The 19,534-nt window shown below is 42.3% G+C and overlaps 1 protein-coding gene across 1 annotated transcript in view; it reads left to right on the forward strand.

Annotated features, from left to right (window-relative positions):
- Positions 1–5,306: 5,306 nt before the first annotated feature.
- Positions 5,307–19,534, forward strand: part of ASAP2 (ArfGAP with SH3 domain, ankyrin repeat and PH domain 2) — a gene marked incomplete at both ends in the record, with an annotated part of 95,634 nt that continues 81,406 nt past the window's right edge. Inside the window, one exon of the mRNA XM_080615928.1 lies at positions 5,307–5,432. Within this exon, the coding sequence (XP_080472054.1) occupies positions 5,307–5,432 (126 nt within the window). The remainder of the gene's footprint in view (positions 5,433–19,534) is intronic.

A 19,534-nucleotide genomic window follows, 5' to 3' on the forward strand; every position in this document is an offset into this window, starting at 1 on the left:
GAAATTAAACATGTCTTTTTATATTAATTTTGTGTTTAAACTGGAATCAGAATGCTTCACATTCAGAAAGGGTATATATACCAAGAAAGGGTATTTACAACACAGAACTGGTGCAGAAGACATGGTTTTTAAAGCCAAAAAATTATTACAACATTCTTACAGTCATTCTCAAACTCATCTGTCTTAAGAGATTTTAAAACACAGAGTATATTTAGTAGTGTGTATTAGTGCACTGTCCAAAGTTAAAGCACACTTTGTGTGCTTACGCATCTTCAGGAAGACTCTGAGAATTCAGAACCTATGTGAGGGACTTCTCTAACAACTTAGCAGTATGGCTGACTGCACTCCAGGACCCATGCTGTATTTTTGTACTTCTAACTTACCAGTACAGATGTGAAAAGCTGTCCCTCTCAATGGAGATGCACTATGCTCTGTGTTACAGGGGGGCTGTGTTCAGTCTTGCCTGCTGATTACTTAATATATTCTGAAAAAAGAAGGACAATGTCCCTGAGGTCTGGAAGGCAGATGATTGTTGCTGCTCCTTCCAACTGAAATATTCTATTCATACATGGTGCTGTGCCATACAAACTATGTCTTCTCAGTATAATTTGAGGGAATGACCTTCTCCACAGAATCCTTCCTGTTTGAGATCTTCCTGAGGCATTGGGTGGTGTCCCAGGTTGTATAGATTCTGTAATCTCCTTCCCTAGTACTCAGAGCTGCTATAAGCACTTCCTCTGGAGGATGCAAGCCCTTTATAGGTCTGAAATGCCAAACTAGCTGAATACAGGTGTCAGGAGATCCTGCAGAACAAGACCTTGCTCAGGCAGAATTCTAGAGCAGAACCAGGACCTCTGAAGGAAATCGCTTTCTGCACTGCCTAGGGCCTGCCATGTCCCCCATCACCAAGCAGCTGTCCTGCAAATTAAACTAACGTTTCCTACCACTTTCCATGGATTTCAGATCATCAGCTGCAGGCAAGAAACCAATGCAGCAAAGGATGGCCCCTGAAAGGCACCTAAGGCAGCTAGTTCATCACTGCCAGGTATTCCCATTCAAACTTTTGTCAAGTGAATGGCATAAGTTTGAATAGGTGAGGACTTTATTAAACAAGGATAGAAGACTTCAGGTGAGAAGATGTATTTTTGTTTCTAAATGTATTCTCCACTTTAAAGGTCATCATATTTTATTTAACAGACATTCATGAAGTACATGGTCCCATCTGTTTCACTCTTGCTTGGAAGGCTGACTCTGGGAGATGAAATAGAATTTTGCTCTTTTCTTAAATTCTACTTTGCTTTGAGCCACGCTTCATTGCAATGGGGAAACTTCAAATTTCTATGCTTATTATCCATGCTAAACACAGGTAAACTTCCGTCTTAATTTGCTTTTTTGACAGTCTTTCTCTACCCCACTCAGGCCCTAGCTAGATGAATTTGCATTTAATTTCTTAGGGCTTCATAGCATTCTAAGTTGCCTCTTTGAAGAGAGACTGCTTGCAAGTTCCCATGTCCTTTCAACAAAACAGACACTAACTTCTGCTTCTATTTGATCTATGACATTAACCTCCAACTCTGAACTGTTACATTTGAAGGACACAAGGTCTATCATGCCTTCCCATGCTGACCATCATAATAATTCCCTCTTAAATAGCCCAATCTATCTCAAAATCCTTCTTGAAAACCCTATTTGAAATGTCTTATGAAACATCTGGGCAACAGCGCACTGAGATCACAGACTCTCATGCAGATCAATAATGATCAAGTATTTCCTTATACTCACTCAATTGCCTTTCCATTAGCTAATTTTAGATGCTCAGATCTCCAGAGGCTGCCTTGTTCTTCTGTGTATGGTATCTGGTCCTTGGTTTGGGTTCTTAATTAATGGCAGTGATGCAAATAAATATTTTGACATAGAGATAGGATTTCTAAAGGCTCAAAAAACAAAAGGAGAAAAAAATAATTATTTTTAAGTCTATCTTAGGATTTGAAGGTCTGACATGTTTTTTATAACACTGACTGACAAAAACATTAATACTGGTTTAAAGTCAATGTAGGAAGAAATGTTTGTACAAATCAAGTATTTTGAGTTTCATATTTTCTGCAAGGGAAAGAAACCTAAACCCTGATATTTCACATCACTTTATAGAGTTGTAGTCTATGCTTATCTACAAGATTAGAAGCTTTTCAGTAATGTGCAGAGCTTGGACCTTTAGAAAGTGGTTTTGTTACTTATTTCTCTTTAGTAGAAGATATCTAACTTTGTGACTGGATCAAAGAAAACAGTGACATTTTATGTAGTATTAATTGCAGATAAGAAAGAAAGAGTGTCCAAAGCCAGAGGAGAAGGAGCAATGGTGAGCAAGCAAGCAGGAAAAAACCTAGAAACGAAATAGTAGTACCAGATCCTGCATAAGCAAGCTTCATTCACAGCTGTTTCATTATTGAGCCATTCCACTGCAACACTTACAAATTCAAAGAATAGGCTGGATGCTAAAATTAAGTGTTGCTAATAAATACCTAGAGGCCATAATGGACAAGTAGACAAACTAGTACAATATTGGCACCAGAAAGTCTAATGATACTCCTGAATGTAACAATGAGGGAGTAGAGGACCAAAATAATAATTTATTGAGGTGTTAGAACTATAAGAATGATGGAAAGGCTAAGAAAATATCCTTTCAGTGAGAGACACAGGACTCGCACACACTAATGAAAGTGTTACTGAAAAGTAACGAGTTGGCACATGCCAGTTGACCCACAGTCACCATCTGTGTACTCAATCTTGGTTTGTTGCCAATGCAAAGCAATTCAAATTAGCTTTGCCCTCTTCAAAACAGGGAAGTTGACCAGCTTGGTTTATCAAGAAACAAAACTGAGAAATTATTTCATACAAGAATGCTCACAGGGAGAAAAATCTGAGTACTGAATAGCTCGTCAACGTACTGAAAAAATTGTAATAACAAGCAACAGCTGGAAGACGCAGTAATCTTGACTTGCCTCTGTCAGAATACACTAACAGAAGTAGTGGCTTCTCCAAACTGTTGAGTCTTGAGATCAAGGCTAGATATTGTCTTAGGTTCACTCAAGCACAAGACTTCAGCTTCAGAAACAAGAGAACTGAGTCAAATGCACAGTCTGTCAAGCAAAAAGGCCAAGCAGTTTCATTGGGATGGCAAAGTTCTGAATCTATTCAATTAAAGATTAGAAGCTAGCACTGCAATCATCTGGCCTGACCCACTGTGTAAACACAGTCTACAGAATTTAAAATTTCATTGTGTGAACTTGTTGTATATACTCCAATATCAAACTGAAGATGCAACCACTAGAGACTGCATTGATTTGCTCCAGATTCAGTCTACACCTGATAGAAGAGCTGTTGCAAAAAGTTAAAATCTAGTATTATTTGCCTTTCAGACCCCCCAAGGCTTTCATCCCTTTCAAAATTTCTAAATACATATGCCACACTGGAAGATATGAAGTCTCAAAATGCTAGTTTTCCTAAGTATTCGTAATAGTGTAGTATTACTCTGAAGGTAATCACCATCACCTGATAGAAAAATGGAGATGTAAGATCACATATTTTTAGCAAGTATTTATACTCAATCTGGTCACAAATATACTCATGTATAATTTAACATACAAATACACGTTTAATGCATTATCACCACAACAATTTATACCTGCACATGCCCCATCAACTGAAACGTGCACAAGACTTAACAAAGAGGGTGGTTTATAATACAAAGTTATGTGGAAACAGAAGTTGAAAAGCAACATAATGGTGGCAATTTTTATGAGAGAAAATAAGGAAAGTTTAGAATAGAAAAACTAGTAAGAGTTAGAAAAAGGGAAAGAACATGCAGATATTGTTTACTGCTTTGCTACAACCAGTAGAATGAATACGGTCAATAAGCTTCATCGCTCATGTTAAAAGACAGCTTCTCACAACACTAGAAAGGATCACAACGGGTTGTAACATCTGGGTAGGCCTGCAGTTATTTATATGGACACTTTACAAACTGCAGCAAAAGAGTACCTGCTGACTTATCTGAATTCCCTGGAGAGTTTTAAAACCCAGCAATAAAGGATCATTTACAGACAGCTAATAACTCCATCACTAGAGGGCCACAGGAGAGTTTCTGGGCCAAAATACAGACTTCCTTTGCTTTCTGCATGAAGAACCTAAAAGTCCTAAGGGCTCTGACGCCAAGAGAAACCACTGCTGTGGATCACATTCCCGGTATTCCCAATACAAGCAAGCACCATGCCCCACTGGTGACACCTTGCAAATCTTTTCTGTCCGTCAGTCACAAACACCACAGCTGTGGCTGAATTGTGTTCTTTCTGTCTTGAATAATCCTTGCGGCTTTATATTAAATTACAAGGCGTCTCCTCCTCTGATAACAATGCTTCCTCTTCCAGTACAGAAAAAGCTTTCTAAGAATTTAGATATAAATGTTAGCCTAAAACCATTTTTGCACGGACCTCTTGGGAATTTGTCAGCATTCCTCAGCTTTATCTCCCTCAACATTCGGCCACAAACTCGTAAAATAGATTAAACTGTCGAGATATAGATTATGAATTGTGAGGGAAGAGACTATCCCTGCCACCTCTGGGCAGCCACGGAGGGAACTGTGCGAAGACCTGTCCTGTGGGCTTCCACCCGTTACATCAGGTAGGCATGGCCCCATACCTTCCCCTGCCCTTGGGTTTTTGCCGTTAAACACGATCTTAATTACACGGCTGGCTTTGCCCTGCCTGTCCCTGGGATCACCCAGCTGTGGCTGCAGCTAGAGCCGCACTGCTGCCCCCACAGCTTCCCGCAACTCTCTCCTCAGCGGGGCTATGAGGGAAAGAGGGAGGGGGCCGCCATCTTCTCCGGGCGGGGGTCGGGGGGGGACTCCGTGGCGGCAGGTCTTCTCCGGGCGTGCGGTGACTGAAAGGCAGGTTCATGTGACCGCGCCTCTGCCCGTCTCCGCCTTGTGTGTGTGTGAGAAAGGGAGAAAGCGAGAGGGAGGGCGGGGTATGGAGAGAACTCCCGCCACCGCCTCCCCTCCGCTCGCCGCTGGGCGTGTGCCCGGCCCCGGTGCTGCGTGACCGCGCGGGGAGGAGGAGTGTGGGTGCGGGGAATTTCCTTGTGTGGCGGCAGAGGAGGAACAACACCGCTCCAGACGGCGGGGCTGCGAGGAGGGCGCTGCCGCCGGTTGCCGAGCGATGTGAAGGGGGAGCCCCCCCTGGGCCCTCCCCTCCCCCCGGAGCCGCCTGTTTTCCCCCCCTCCTCCCCTCACTCGTCCCCGCCCCGCCATGCCGGACCAGATCTCCGTGTCGGAATTCGTGTCCGAAACCAATGAGGATTACAAGTCACCTACCGCCTCCAACTTCACCACCCGGATGGCCCAGTGCAGGAACACGGTGGCGGCCATCGAGGAGGTGAGTCCCGGGAGGGGAGCCGCGGCGGGGCGGGGAGTGGGCTGCGCAGCCCCCTCCGGCCTGGTTGCCCGCCGCGGCGGCAGCAGAGAACAAGGCACTACCGGCACTGGCTCCTGCCGCTCCCTCTCCCCTCCTGGCCCTGAGGAGCGCCCTCGGCTGCCACTGAGAGGAAATTGGGCTCGCGGTGGAGAAGGGAAAGAAAAGGGGGGGGGGGGAGGCTGAGGCGCTGTTGCCCCCCGGCCCGTGGTCTCCCGATCCGCCCCCCTCCCCGCTCTGAGCTCGCCCTTCAGTGCACAGCGAGGCTGGAGCGCCGGCCGCCCCCTGCACTGCTTCTCTTAGTCTGAGGGTAGGGGAACCCGACCCTTCGCTTCTGTTTCCTCTCGTGGTGCCTGCGGAGCCCTAAGCCGGTCGGTTTCTGCCGTCGTCTCACCTTCCCTCTTACCTGGGGGGTTATTTGAACTCTCCAGCCTCCCCCCTCTGCCCTTTCCTTCACAGCGACACCTGAAACGCCTCGGCCTCCTCGCGCCTTCTTCCCGCCCCGCTGTGGGGGGCTTCGGCCCTGCCAGCCCGGCGATACAAGAGGTTGGAGAGTCTTTTACCAATGTGTGTGTGCCTGCCTGTACAGATGGGATTTAATCTTATTTCCAGTCCCTGCACGTAAAAATTGAAACATCTCCTTCCCCTCGGACATACGCTTTAAAGTAGCGTTCCCTCAGGAACCGCTTTTCCAGGGCCGTGAGGCGACGCCTGCCGCTCGCTAGACAGCCCCCCGAAGCGGCGCCGGCTCGGCCTCCCCTCGGTGCGCGGGAGCCACCTCTTTCCTGCCTCCTCTTGGGCAGCCTGGGCTGCGGGTACTTAGTAGGAGTCGCTTTTGTCTGGGAGAGAGCGGTTTGTTTTTCTTTCAAAATACTCGAAACGTGCCGTTGAACCTGGCGGTAAGAGCGGCCCGTGCTACGGAGGGTGGCTGCCAGCGCTGGGGGAAGAGAGGGAGACTGAGAGTCTTCCCTCCTGTTTCAAATCTAGAGGGAAATCTGGGACAGGTCTGAACACAGTGAGAGCACATTCCACATCCCAGTTATATACACAGATGCTTCCCATTTCATTGTGCGTATCTTGATTCCTCTAGCAGCTTCTCTGAAGTAACTTGTAGGAGGGGGGAATCTTGCTTGTGATGCAGATTAATTTGCTCCATCTACCTGTTACATCAGTTCTTATATTGAGTGTTTGGTTGATTTGTTTTGCAGTAAGCATGTATTTTAAGAAGAGCCTCTTCAGCAGAAAGAGTCTTGTCAGTAGTTGATGTTCCTTCTTACAAAAGAACTGCCACTAGCAATGGATTATTAACGTGTCTTAAGTGAACAAAACCGGGGTTAGGTGTTTAAACACCCTTTTCAAGATTTTCCTGTTTTGCCAGTTCCCCAAACCACTAGACCAGGGATTTGAATTCAAAATAATCTGCATGGAAGGAGTTAGTTTTGTTCCTGACATAATTTTATTCCCTGCAAGCTTGCACTTAAATGCCTGGATTTAATTATGCCTTATTAACCTGATAGTCTTAAGATCAGCAATTCTGAATCAAAGGTAACTTTTTCTTAAAGATTATTTTTAATAGTGAATCTGTTGTAAGGTAGAGCTGCTTAATACTTGATTATCACAGAATTGAAGTTAGCATTTAGGTCAAAAGCAGTTTTGCTGGATTTAGAGATTATTACAAGTCTCACAAAAATTGGTCTTTCTCTAAATCTCAATTTCTAAAGCTGTATGGTTGCAAAGCTGTCATAACACTTCTCAGAAAAAACATGGAAAAATGGTTTTGATTTCTGATGATACAAAATTTATGTATGACGGCATAAAATTTGTAACGTATCTTAAAGTCTTTTAAAGATTTAACTCAGTAAGTTACATTTTGAAAACTTTTTTTACATGAGGAGAATGATATGCATTTACAAATTTGAATATGGTGGATTCCTTATTTAATCTGCTTAGCGTTTGTTTTTGTGTCACATCTCTCTTCACTTTGGAGAAGTTTAACAGAAAAAGAAACTCAATCAGTATGATAAGTCTTTGTATCTTTGCATATTTTGGAAATTAGACACGGCTATTTTAGGTACAAAAATTATCTCTTATATTAATGATGATAAAGAATGTGCCTAGTATCTTATGGATCTAAGTGAAGTTTGCAAGGCAGGATATGAGAGATTGCACTGGCTATAGCTGTTCTTAATAGTATTCATCTATCTAGCACTTTTGGCAAAGTATCAGTAGTTGCTGCCTGTTTGTGTGCTGTCCTAAAGCCTGTGTTGAAATGACTATTGAATTTTTTTCTTTGTGATTTATCAAGAGGAACAAATTAATTTTCAGAACTGTAAGATCTTTTTTCAAATTTAGACTTCTTTGGTTGGAAATACTCAGGTCGTTTAGGATGATGTGCCTGGTTTTTCAGGTTGTGATTCTTTGATAAAAAGCTGTCTATAAGTTGTGTAATAGAGATATCAGTGCTCAGCACCTTTTTGTCTAAAATACTAGGCAAGAATTAGTTGATTAGTTGATCAGCTTGTTATGAACTAAGACTTAGTAAAGAATGCATCTAAAAATGTACAGGTAACACAAAGGAGCTGTGCATTTTTAATGTCACAAGCACTGTAAAGCATCAGTTTCCAGTATGTGCTGCTGTGTTGCAGTAGACAGTACAGTTCTGAAAACTAGGAAGTCTGGCTGTATATAGTTTAGGGAACATGGTATTCAAAACAGTTAATAGGTAAGTTGAAACCATGCTGACTGCTGGCTTTGTGTAGGCATTGGTTTTAACAAGTGACTGGAAGAGTTAGTTAATTAACTGAAGACAGTTGTTTGTTTTCCAGGATATTGTATACATGCATTAGATCAACAAATTAACTGGTTAATACTGATGCTCTGAGGATGTCTTTTAACTGCTTTTCCCAGCAAGTCCATTTCTGGAATGGACTATGCACTGCCTGCATGAAGCCAGCTTGAGTCTCCCAGGCTCCTCCTTGGAAGCAGAGGCACGGGGGGGGGGGGGGGGGGGGAGGGGGGGAGGGGAGCAGAGCAAAAGCACAGGAGGTAGGGGCTAATGTGACTCGTTAGCCTGAGCTCAGCTCTGTGTAAACACAAATACCTGCTTCCAGATTCCACTGGGAAGTCTTTTGCACTTAACATTGTGGCTTACCAGTTTTGTGATTCTTAGTTAATTAGCAGGTATCTAATAGTGTCTTAAAAGTTTAGTTAATGTGGCCTTGCTTTCAGTGATGAAGTGGAAAAAGCTGGTAAGTGAGGAAATCAGTAAGATGTTGGACAATTATAAGTGTATAATTTACCAATACATCTCCATGGGCAATGGTATTGGCTAAATCAGTGTTTTCTGAACTTGTATTAACTGACCTGTGTCAGTTGAAAAATATGATTGATTTTCAGTATCAGCTGAAAGTATGTTGAATTTTAGTGGTTTATGTGATTGTAACACCACTTACAGACCCTGGATCTCATGGCCTTTTGAGATCACCAGAAGCTCCTGCACTGCAGTTTGGGAACTGGTGCCTATTCAGACAGTTGGAAGAGAATCTGATCCTTTGCAGTCCGTAGTGGAAAAGGGATTAGGAAAGGCATGCTTATAGAACACAGCATGATTTCAAAGGAAAAGGAATCATGTAATATCTGCATTGTTCTCAGATTAGGATGTTGTTTAGCAAAATGTTGGGAATCTTTAGCTTCTGCTAAAACAAAATTACAAGTGAACAGCATGTGTCACAGGCCCTTACAGGTTACTGTTTAATCTTTGCGTATATGATAGTGACTAAGATTAAACAAGTTTTAATTGATAGTGCAGAGCACAGCCACATGACTGGGGGAGGAGTTGCTTGAAATCAGTAATCTAGTCTGACAAACACAGTCTTTTTAGTTGACTTGCTATTAAAGGTTCCAGGATCTAAAAATGTGTGGTGACCATTCTTAAGATACAAAAGCTTAAAAATCTTGGTAAAAATTTTGGTACTGCTATTACTTAGAGCACCCACTTCTTTCTTTTTTGTGCTATAAGTTAAATAAAATAGTCCCTAAACTGTAATGGAGCCTGCAAAGTGGTCGTAATAGCTCTGAACTTTAAAGATTTTTAGAAATTATTTTTTATAGCGTTTTAACCATTAGAATCAAAGTGTGTGAGTTTTTTTTTAAGCATGAGTTAAGTTTTGCAATAAACTGGAACTGAAGGCCGTAAAAATCCTTCCTGTTTATTTCTTTTCTACCTGTTTATTGTGGTCCAGTGCTTGTGGACCGAGAAAGAAGGGTAGGGGGCTGTTGTGCAGGTTACTGTGTAAACAGAGAGTAGCAGACAGTTCATGTGCCAAAGACATTTCCATCTAATGTCTTGACGGTGAGGTTGACTTGAGGTGCAAAGTTTATCCCACCTACTTAAACTTTGTTGCATGCACAGATTTCCTTATGAAGAGAGGAGAATGGAAATATTGACAGTTTAATAGATTACTGGAACACCCTCCCCACCATAGTAACTCTTGCTACTGGGATGAATGTCTTGTAAGAGGTAGACAGGATGAATATGTGATGGAAAGATCGAAAACATAAAATCAAAAGAAACAGTACAGTAGTAGTGAGGATGGTCTTAGTTCTCTGGATAGAAGTAGATTTTGATTGTTTGAGGTCTATTTAAAAGCCACTCTCCAGGAATTTCTGTAAAATCCATGCAATTAATGTTAAAGCCATAACTTGTAATTTCAGGCCTCTACCTGCCTTTGTTCTCTAGGCCACCTGAGGCAATCCCACCATTTTCAGCTGGCTTGGAGAAGCATGAGGGATTGATGCTTATTGAGTTTTGTTCCCTCTTGAATGTTAAAATTCTTTAATTATCTGTGTTCCATTTTGATTCTACGAAGCTAACAAGGGCAAGAAGGAATAGCAGCTTGGTAGGGTGGGTGAATGTGAGACTGGAGACATACATACATGTGTGGGTTTTTTAAAATTTCTGCTATCCCCATTATGTATTTTTTGCTTGTCAGGTCTTTAGGACTGGAGTTCTGTCTTCCTATAGTGCATATTTGTGACTTGTTTTGGGAAACTGTGTGAAGAAAGTGTTTTTGTATACTTAGAGAAGCAGTAGGAAATGTCATATATTGCAGTGCATTTTGAGAAATTTACTATTACTTGTCAGTTTCTTTTTATTAAAATACATCTTTGCCCAATATAATGTGGTGTTTGCTAGAACATATTTTCACACTTTTCTTTCCTTGCTGCAGTTCATTAATTATATACTGTTTAAAACTTTTTTTTTTTTTATGTCAACTGCGGCTTCCTTTCTGGAATTGTGATTCTCTGTCATCAGCATCCAGAGAGGTTTCTGTGAAAGTCGACACAAATGGTATGCTGATTTCAAAAGGAGTGTGGGAATTTTTTTCTTTCTGAGAGGAATACAGAGCATGGAAGTTGCAGAAATACAGGAGCTAAACTGCAGATATTCAGCTGGAGCTTTGTGCATATTTTAAAATACAGAATTAAAACCTTAAACCTTTGAAGTACAGACAATGTGCAGTCAGTTAAAACAATTTCAAGCCATATTAAGTGGCTTGCCGTGTACCTTACTCTGGTGCATCTAATGATATTTCTGCTTTCTGTTACCAAATGCTCCCATTCCCCATAGGAGGATCAATGGAAAATATGTACTCTTCTGAAGGATTTCATGAACTGTGGCTTTTGTCTTTTGAGTTTTCCCTAGCGCCACTGTGTTTCTCAGAATCATCTGGATTTAGTATATTTCTTGCCGATGCTAAAAAAGAGTAGATGTGGGAAGTGGCTAATTCTGCTTAGGTTTAATCCATCTTCACTTCCTCTTCTCATCTTCGTATTGTTCTCTTTTAACCATAAAATACAGCAATGGTAGGTAGAGGTGAGGCGTTTGTTCTGAAAACCATTGCAAAGTCACAAGATAAAAGTCTAATCCCTGCTCCAAAGCACTTATAGGCCACATGTCAAGTGGACGTGGCTGATGAGGTGGAGGAATCCAAGAAAACTTGGTGCACCTGACTAATGTGCTGTGTTTGTAGCTGAGTCGCTGTGAAGTAGTTTATTAATGTGCATTAGTGATTCTTAAACACTGTAGTTCAGCTCTTAAATCTTTTATTTTTTATTTTTTTTTTATCATTTGCACCTTCCCTATGTATTTATTAGGTCTGGGAGAGTTGGGCCTAGCCCTATTTAAGTTAGCTCTTCTCTTTGTCTTGGGTATAGCTTCTCATACTTTTTTGATGTTTAGAGTCTCCTTATCTCTATTAACTTCTCAAACCCCCTTTGCTGCGAAGGTCAGTGGTGCTTTACCCCTTCACTGTCAGCCTTGGCCCAGCCCTGTCCATGGTACTAGAGCCATGGCCAGGGCTCACATGACCTTCCTGCTAAGCTGGGGTGTCTCTTATGGATGGGCTCACAGCAAGAGTCTTCACTTGCCCTCAGTCCTCACTGGCTCTGAGTAAATGTTACATTCTTCATGAAATTGCTAGAGAGGGAGGAAACGATGTTCTCCGTGTGAAATCTTTCTGTAGCTTCTCCAGCTGTGAGGCTATCTTCCATCCTTGCTCTCCTTGCCATTCTATGTTTAGTAATACATAGTTCAGAAGAGTTTGTGGAAGCTATAAAACGTGTTGGTAAGATAAGCACCAACTAAGCTTTGGTAGGAAAACATGAAGGTGTGATTTTGAAAAAACAAATGGGTGTTTGTGGCTGGAGTTAGTCTGATCAGAGGGAGGGGGTGTCATGAATAAACAAGAGATGGTTGGTATTGCCTACTGATAAGTATTAGAATCAAAGATCACTCTTTCTACATTTAATGCAAAGGAGAGTGCTTTTAGAAATATGGAGAGAGATTCAGGGTTTACTATTATGAGTGGATGTGACTGAGGAAGACTCTATTTGTCAAGGCCAGAATGTTGAAATAATTAAAATTAAATTATAAGATCATGGATAAAAACCTTAGCTTAGAGTGAAAGTCTGTGTTTTAGTGATAATATGCAGAAAGGATCTGTATGGTTGATGATAGACAGGTTTCAGTTAAAGAGAACCTGTTGGTTATGGTCTTGTAAAGCGGGCTGTCTGCTAGCACTGCAAGCATGGAGGAAGAGTGCAAGAGGAATAAATAAGATCTGTATTTCAGCCACGTGATGTGATGACAAGCCAAGATGCTGACTTTTATAAGAAGGAAACAGAGGCAGAAGAAGCTAATGTGAGAATCACTGAATTAGCAGAAATCAAGTGGATGTTGTGGATGACACTGGAAACAAGTGGAGTGTTTGAATGACTGGGGCTGCATTCATTGTGTACTAAAAGGAAAAACAAGCAAAAAATACATTTAAGGGACAAGTCAATAAACTGAGAGCTGATGAGCTCTGCAGAACTAAAATGTTATGTACTAAAGCTGAAGAATGTTCATGAACTATCCTAAGAAAGGGGAAATTTGTGAGGAGAATCTACAGACTTCAAACACACTAAGAAGAATGTACCAGATGAGCCAGGCCTCTCAGAAATGGGAAGAAACAGCTGTGTAGTCAGAGGAGATTTTTTGATTAAAGAGTATGAGAGAAAACAAAAGAAGTCAAGTTCCTTTAGGAATGAGAGCAGACAGTAAAGAAAGCATGATCACTGTTTCATCACATAGAGTTGTGAGGAGAAAAAGAAAGGATAATACAGCTAAAATGTAGTAGTATTAAAGATAATGTAGGTATTGTCATATCTAAATGAGTGTCCTGCTGCAGTTTCTGAGCTCAAAGTATGGGAGAAGGTAGGGTGAATAGCAGGGAGAGGGATGCAAGTAAGCAAAGCAGTAAATAAAACTGTGAGCTTAAAGTACTCAGCTTGTTGGGGCTGGTTAACTTATTTTCCAGGATTCTGGAAGAACTGGGATGATAACTAGCAGATACTCCTAGCAAATCCTCTGAAGGCTAGGATGATAGCTGATTTAGGCTTAGTGTTCAGAAAGCAAGGGTTCAGAGAAAGGAAGTATTTGCAGCTAGTAATGTTTGCAAAGGATGTAGAAATGCAGACCATAAAACTGTTACATTGAGGAGGGGTTCTTGCTCATAGCTTGCATGTATCCCTGGAGAAGTGGCAGGTTAGCAAAGTAACCAGTTCCCCTTCCTGCTTCCATAAGTACTAGAAAAATACTGTGAACAAGTAACTGACACTATTATGCAAATAGACAGTACTTTCACATATGCTTTCATGTTTTAAGTTGTAGCCTAGTCAGATATTCAAGAACTTCACGTTAGGACAAATCGTGTAGCTCCTTGTTTACTCTCTCATCTATGCTGGCAATTTCTCATGGAAAAATAGAATTACTGAGAATTAGACTTGTAAAGCTGTAGAGGGTGATTACACCTAGAGTAGAGTTAAAAATCTCTGCTTTGGTCCATTTTAACAGATTGGTGGGTCTTTGTTTGTTTATTTGTTTTTTTTGGTGGTGGTTAGGTGTACGTAACTACTGATCTTATTGCAAACTGATGGTGAGATTGTTTCTCCTTTTTTTTCATAACCTTTTCCCCACATGGTCTCACTGTTAGCATCAAGCTCAGGCTGTTCTGTGTGCAAAGTGTTTACTGTATGTAATTGCTCTCAGTGTGGGGAGTGGAGGAGGAAGAGACATAAGCTTGAAGAGTTTGGGTATTAGATAAGAGATTTTTTTTGTGATTAAGATTTTATTTGGACTAAATCCAGACTTCTTTAATTAAGTTTACATCAATGTAGGTCTTAGTGGAGGAGTAAATTTGGCTAAGAAGCAACAAAAAGTGGGAACGCAAGAAAAAATAAGACGTGGAAAGTACTAGCTGCAATGTCTGAGAGGTAATAGGAGGATCAGACAGAAGTGAAAAACAAGAAAAGCGAACCTGAATTAAAGACAAACTGGGAGTTGAGAGTCATCCAAAGGCAGAAGTATTGTGATGAATCAGGATTGTGAGGGTCAGGAATTGGAATATAGGGAGAAATATTAAGGAGGTGATAAGGAAATGTATCAGAAGTCTGGAGTTCAGGGGAACTGGAATTAACAGGAACTGCAAAGGAAGAGGGAGTGCAGCAGTGTTTATGTAGGAAGTAGGATGAAAACACCTGACAGAGAACGTGGAAGGAGGGCTAATGTGAAAAGGATCAGTAAAGTCATGAGGCAGTGAAGAGACAGTGATGGAGAAAAGTGGGCAACAGTGATATCATAGCTACATCCTACCCTATAGTTAAGGAGAGCAGAAGAGTTCTGCACATTATGTATCCAGAAAATGTGATATAGTATGGAGTATTATGCAGACTTCAGCTGTTGTATAGAATCATAGAATAGTTAGGATTGGAAAGGACCTTAAGTTCATCTCGTTCCAACCCCCCTACCATGGGCAGGGACACCTCACACTAAACCATGCCACCCAAGGCCTCATCCAACCTGGCCTTGAACACCGCCAAGGATGGAGCACTCACAGCCTCCCTGGGCAACCCATTCCAGTGGCTCACCACCCTCTCAGTAAAGAATTTCTTCCTTATATCCAATCTAAACTTCCCCTGTTTAAGTTTGAACCCATTACCCCTTGTCCTGTCATTACAGTCCCTGATGAAGAGTCCCTCCCCAGCATCCTTGTAGGCCCCCTTCAGATACTGGAAGGCTGCTATGAGGTCTCCACGCAGCCTTCTCTTCTCCAGGCTGAACAGCCCCAACTTTCTCAGCCTCTCTTCATACGGGAGGTGCTCCAGTTCCCTGATCAACCTCGTGGCCCTCCTCTGGACTTGTTCCAACAGTTCCATGTCCTTTTTATGTTGAGGACACCAGAACTGCACACAATACTCCAAGTGAGGTCTCACGAGAGCAGAGTAGAGAGGCAGGATCACCTCCTTTGACCTGCTGGTCACGCTCCTCTTGATGCAGCCCAGGATACAGTTGGCTTTCTGGGCTGCGAGCACACACTGAAGCTGGCTCATGTTCATTTTCTCATCGACCAACACCCCCAAGTCCTTCTCTGCAGGGCTGCTCTGAATCTCTTCTCTGCCCAACCTGTAGCTGTGCCTGGAGTTGCTCCGACCCAGGTGTATGACCTTGCACTTGGCATGGTTAAACTTCATAAGGTTGGTATCAGCCCACCTCACAAGCATGTCGAGGTCTCTCTGGATGGCATCCCTTCCCTCCGGCGTATCAACCGAACCACACAGCTTGGTGTCATCAGCAAACTTGCTGAGGGCGCACTCAATCCCACTGTCCATGTCACCGACAAAGATGTTGAACAAGATCAGTCCCAACACCGATCCCTGAGGGACACCACTTGTTACTGGTCTCCAGGTGGACATCCAGCCATTGACCACAACTCTTTGCGTGTGGCCATCCAGCCAGTTCTTTATCCACCGAGTGGTCCACCCATCAAATTGATGTCTCTCCAATTTAGAGACAAGGATGTCATGCGGGACAGTGTCAAACGCTTTGCACAAGTCCGGGTAGATGACATCAACTGCTCTGCCCCTGTCCATCAGTTTCGTAGCTCCATCATAGAAGGCCACCAAATTGGTCAGGCAGGATTTCCCCTTAGTGAAGCCATGCTGGCTGTCACCAACCACCTCCTTGTTTTTCATGTGCCTTAGCATGCCTTCTGTGAGAATCTGCTCCAAGATTTTGCCAGGCACAGAGGTGAGACTGACGGGTCTACAGTTCCCTTGGTCATCCATTTTCCCCTTCTTGAAAATGGGGGTTATATTTCCCTTTTTCCAGTCGTCGGCGACTTCACCTGACTGCCATGATCTTTCAAATATGATGGCCAGTGGCTTAGCAACTTCATTCGCCAGCTCCTTCAGGACCCACGGATGGATGTCGTCAGGTCCTATGGACTTGTGTACGTTTAGGTTTTTAATGGTCTCAAACCAGATCCTCTCCTACAGTGGGCCTAGGGTCTTAATTCTTACAGTCCCTGCATTGGCCTTCCAAGACTTGGGTGGTGCAGTCAGAGCCTTTGCCAGTGAAGACTGAGGCAAAGAAGTCATTAAGTACCTCAGCCTTCTCCAAATCCAGGGTAGCCAGTTCTCCTGATATCTTCCGGAGGGGGTCTACGTTGTCCCTAGTCTGTCTTTTATTCGCTACGTACCTATAGAATCCCTTGCTGTTATCCTTAACATCCCTAGCCAAGTTCAATTCTAACTGGGCCTTAGCGTTCCTAACCTGGTCCCTAGCTTCCTGGACAACATCCCTGTATTCTTCCCAGCCTGCCTGTCCTTGCTTCCACCTTCTATAAGCCTCTTTTTTCCTTTGAATTTTCCTGAGCAGCTCCTTATCCATCCAAGGAGGTCTCCTGGCCCTCCTGCTGCATTTCCTTCTAGTTGGGATGCAACACTCCTGAGCTTGTAGCAGGTGATCCTTGAATACCAACCAGCAGTCTTGGGCCCCCCTGCCCTCTAGGGCTGTATCCCATGGAACCTTACTAAGCAGGTTCCTGAAGAGGCCGAAGTCTGCTCTCTTGAAGTCCAGGGCAGTGAGCTTGCTGCACGCTCTTCTCACTGTCCCGAGGATCTCAAATTCGACCATCTCGTGGTCACTGCAACCAAGGCTGCCCTGGATCGTCACATTTCCAACGAGCCCTTCCCTGTTGGTGAGGACGAGGTCAAGCTTGGCACCTCTCCTTGTTGGGTCCTCTATTACTTGCCAAAGGAAGTTGTCTTCCACACAATTGAGGAACCTCCTGGATTGCTTGTGTCAGGCCGTACCTTCACTCCAACAGATGTCAGGGTGGTTGAAGTCCCCCATGGGAACAAGGGCCTGTGAGCATGAGGCTGTTCCTATCTGCCTCAGATCATCCACAGATTCCTCTTGATCAGGCAGTCTGTAACAGATCCCCACAGTAATGTCTCCCATCGCTGTTCTCCCTTTAACCCTGACCCACAAACTCTCTGTCGACTTCTCACCCGTCCCCAGACAGAGTTCCATACCCTCCAGCCTATCCTTAACATAAATAGCTAATATCTCAACATAAGTAGTATATATCTCAATTTTAATTGGGAAGAGAAAGTTACCTTGTGGGGAAGAATTTACTGATGGAGGAAATGAGATACAGCGCTGTAACTGAATAGCTTTGTTTCTCCTGAGCAATGCTGCTTTGCAGGAAATAAGCTTGGGTAGTGTGATTCAGTACTTTCATCCAGAGTAGTAGTAGACTTTGTTTTCAGTGAGTAGGTGTTGGATAGAATTTGAAAAATTTGCTTTTTTGTGTACATGAACTCTGTTTCACAAAAATATTTACTGTTGAAATGACCTTGTGCAGCACAGTGTATTTCTTTGGAATATATTCTTTGAGGTGGCTGTAAAAGTTAACATGAAAGAAACTACAGTATAAGTTCTTGTATCTGATTGTTAAACCAAGAAGAAATAGAGAATTGAGAGGGAAGGCTGAAACTCTGCTCCTCATTATCTTGGAGCAGTGTGGTGTATAGAACCATCTGCTGTTTGTGGACCCCTCAGCTATTCCTGATTAAAGATAAGATTATCAATGTAGTTGTAGTCTGAAATCTATAATTCTGTCTAGGCATTATGCTAAGTATGTGTGTAGATACATCAAAACAGCTGAAGTGATTAGAGCTAAACAAATTACTTTCAAGTTCCTGAAAGCTTGGTTCTATGTTTAGAAGACATATAGGAAGGGAGAAAAGGAGTGAAGCCATGTGAACATTCATATAGATTATTTTCTCATGTTTTATAGTTTCTGGTCTTTGTTAGTGAAAGATTTCTTTCCTAGGAATTTCAAGGGAAATTAGATTGTATTCTAGGGAAGCCAACTTAGAAACAAATGCATTTGCTAATCATTTTAATCCCCTTCAATCAAACAGGATTACTGTTTGGCTATAGCAATGGAAGTGGGAATTTCCTTAGCACATGCAAACACAGAGCCTCTGCTCTGTCACATGCAAACCATGCACTACAGAGTCTTGCAAAGCACATGTTTTTAATCATTTGTTTGTTTTCCAGAACTGTAGGTGTATGTTACAGAACAACAGAAAAAACACCAGCAGAGTCCTCCTACACTTTGAGCTCCATGTAGAGTAGATGCTAGCTGCGCTGAAGAGAGTAGCATTGAAGAAGCAATGAAGTAGTAAATCTTTTGTAAGCTGCTTATTGTTTGGTTTCATTCATTCTTTTGCTTAGCTCATTCTCTTCTGTTGCTTAACTGCTCTGGTGGTGGATGATGAGCTTTTCATGTAAGTATTTTCAGTCAGTCTTCTTTGCTAGGGATGGAGTGGTAGGGTTTGCCACTGCCTTCCTTCTCCCCCAAGCCATATGGATGTGATGATGGTGCATAGACAGATGGCACTTGGTTACATATAGATTCAGGCATTTTTCTCTTCTTTTTCAGTCAGTTGATTCAGTAGCTGTTTCCACTTTTTTAAAGGATTTTAAGAAATGCTGATAGACCTGGGTGTACTTCTCTGTTCTAAGTTGCTTGAATTCAAAATGCAGAAGTTGCTCAGTGTTTTGGCATAGGTAGCAGATGTGTGTGAATTTACCTTCCTAATGCTCAGTGGTATAGGGAAGTACTGTGTACTCCATTTTATAGATACCTTCTGTGTACATGAACTCCCTGATTATTTTGGCAAAGGTTTTAGTTTTACATCAAATATGGTGTAAATGGTATCTTATGTCTGCTATTTGACGCACTAATAACTCTGTAACTTTGGATTCACTTCCACATCTTGGAAGATGTCCTTAGTGACAGGAGTGCCTGTTAATTTCAGTTGTAGAGAAAGCTGGTGAAATTTCAGCAGAATTTAAGATCATTGTTTTCAAGACTGTAATACTGTCTTGAGATTTTTCTAGTTGGGCACCTAAAATGAATGACAATAAATGACATGGTTTGAATGCATTGTTTAATTTAAAAACAAATTCCTAGATGGAAATTCACAAAATATTATGTTTATTCATTTATATAATAAAAATGAGCTCTTTACCCACATCTGCAGTATGACAAAGCATCAAAAAAATGAAATCAGTGCAATTTATTTTTCTATTTAATCAAAAGGGGAAGATACTGATGTTATCAAATGTTTGATTACCGTAAGTTGGCTAATCTTACATTTGCATTAGCTGC

This window comes from Psittacula echo (assembly GCF_963264785.1).
Source record: "Psittacula echo genome assembly, chromosome: 4".
NCBI classification, from domain to species: domain Eukaryota; kingdom Metazoa; phylum Chordata; class Aves; order Psittaciformes; family Psittacidae; genus Psittacula; species Psittacula echo.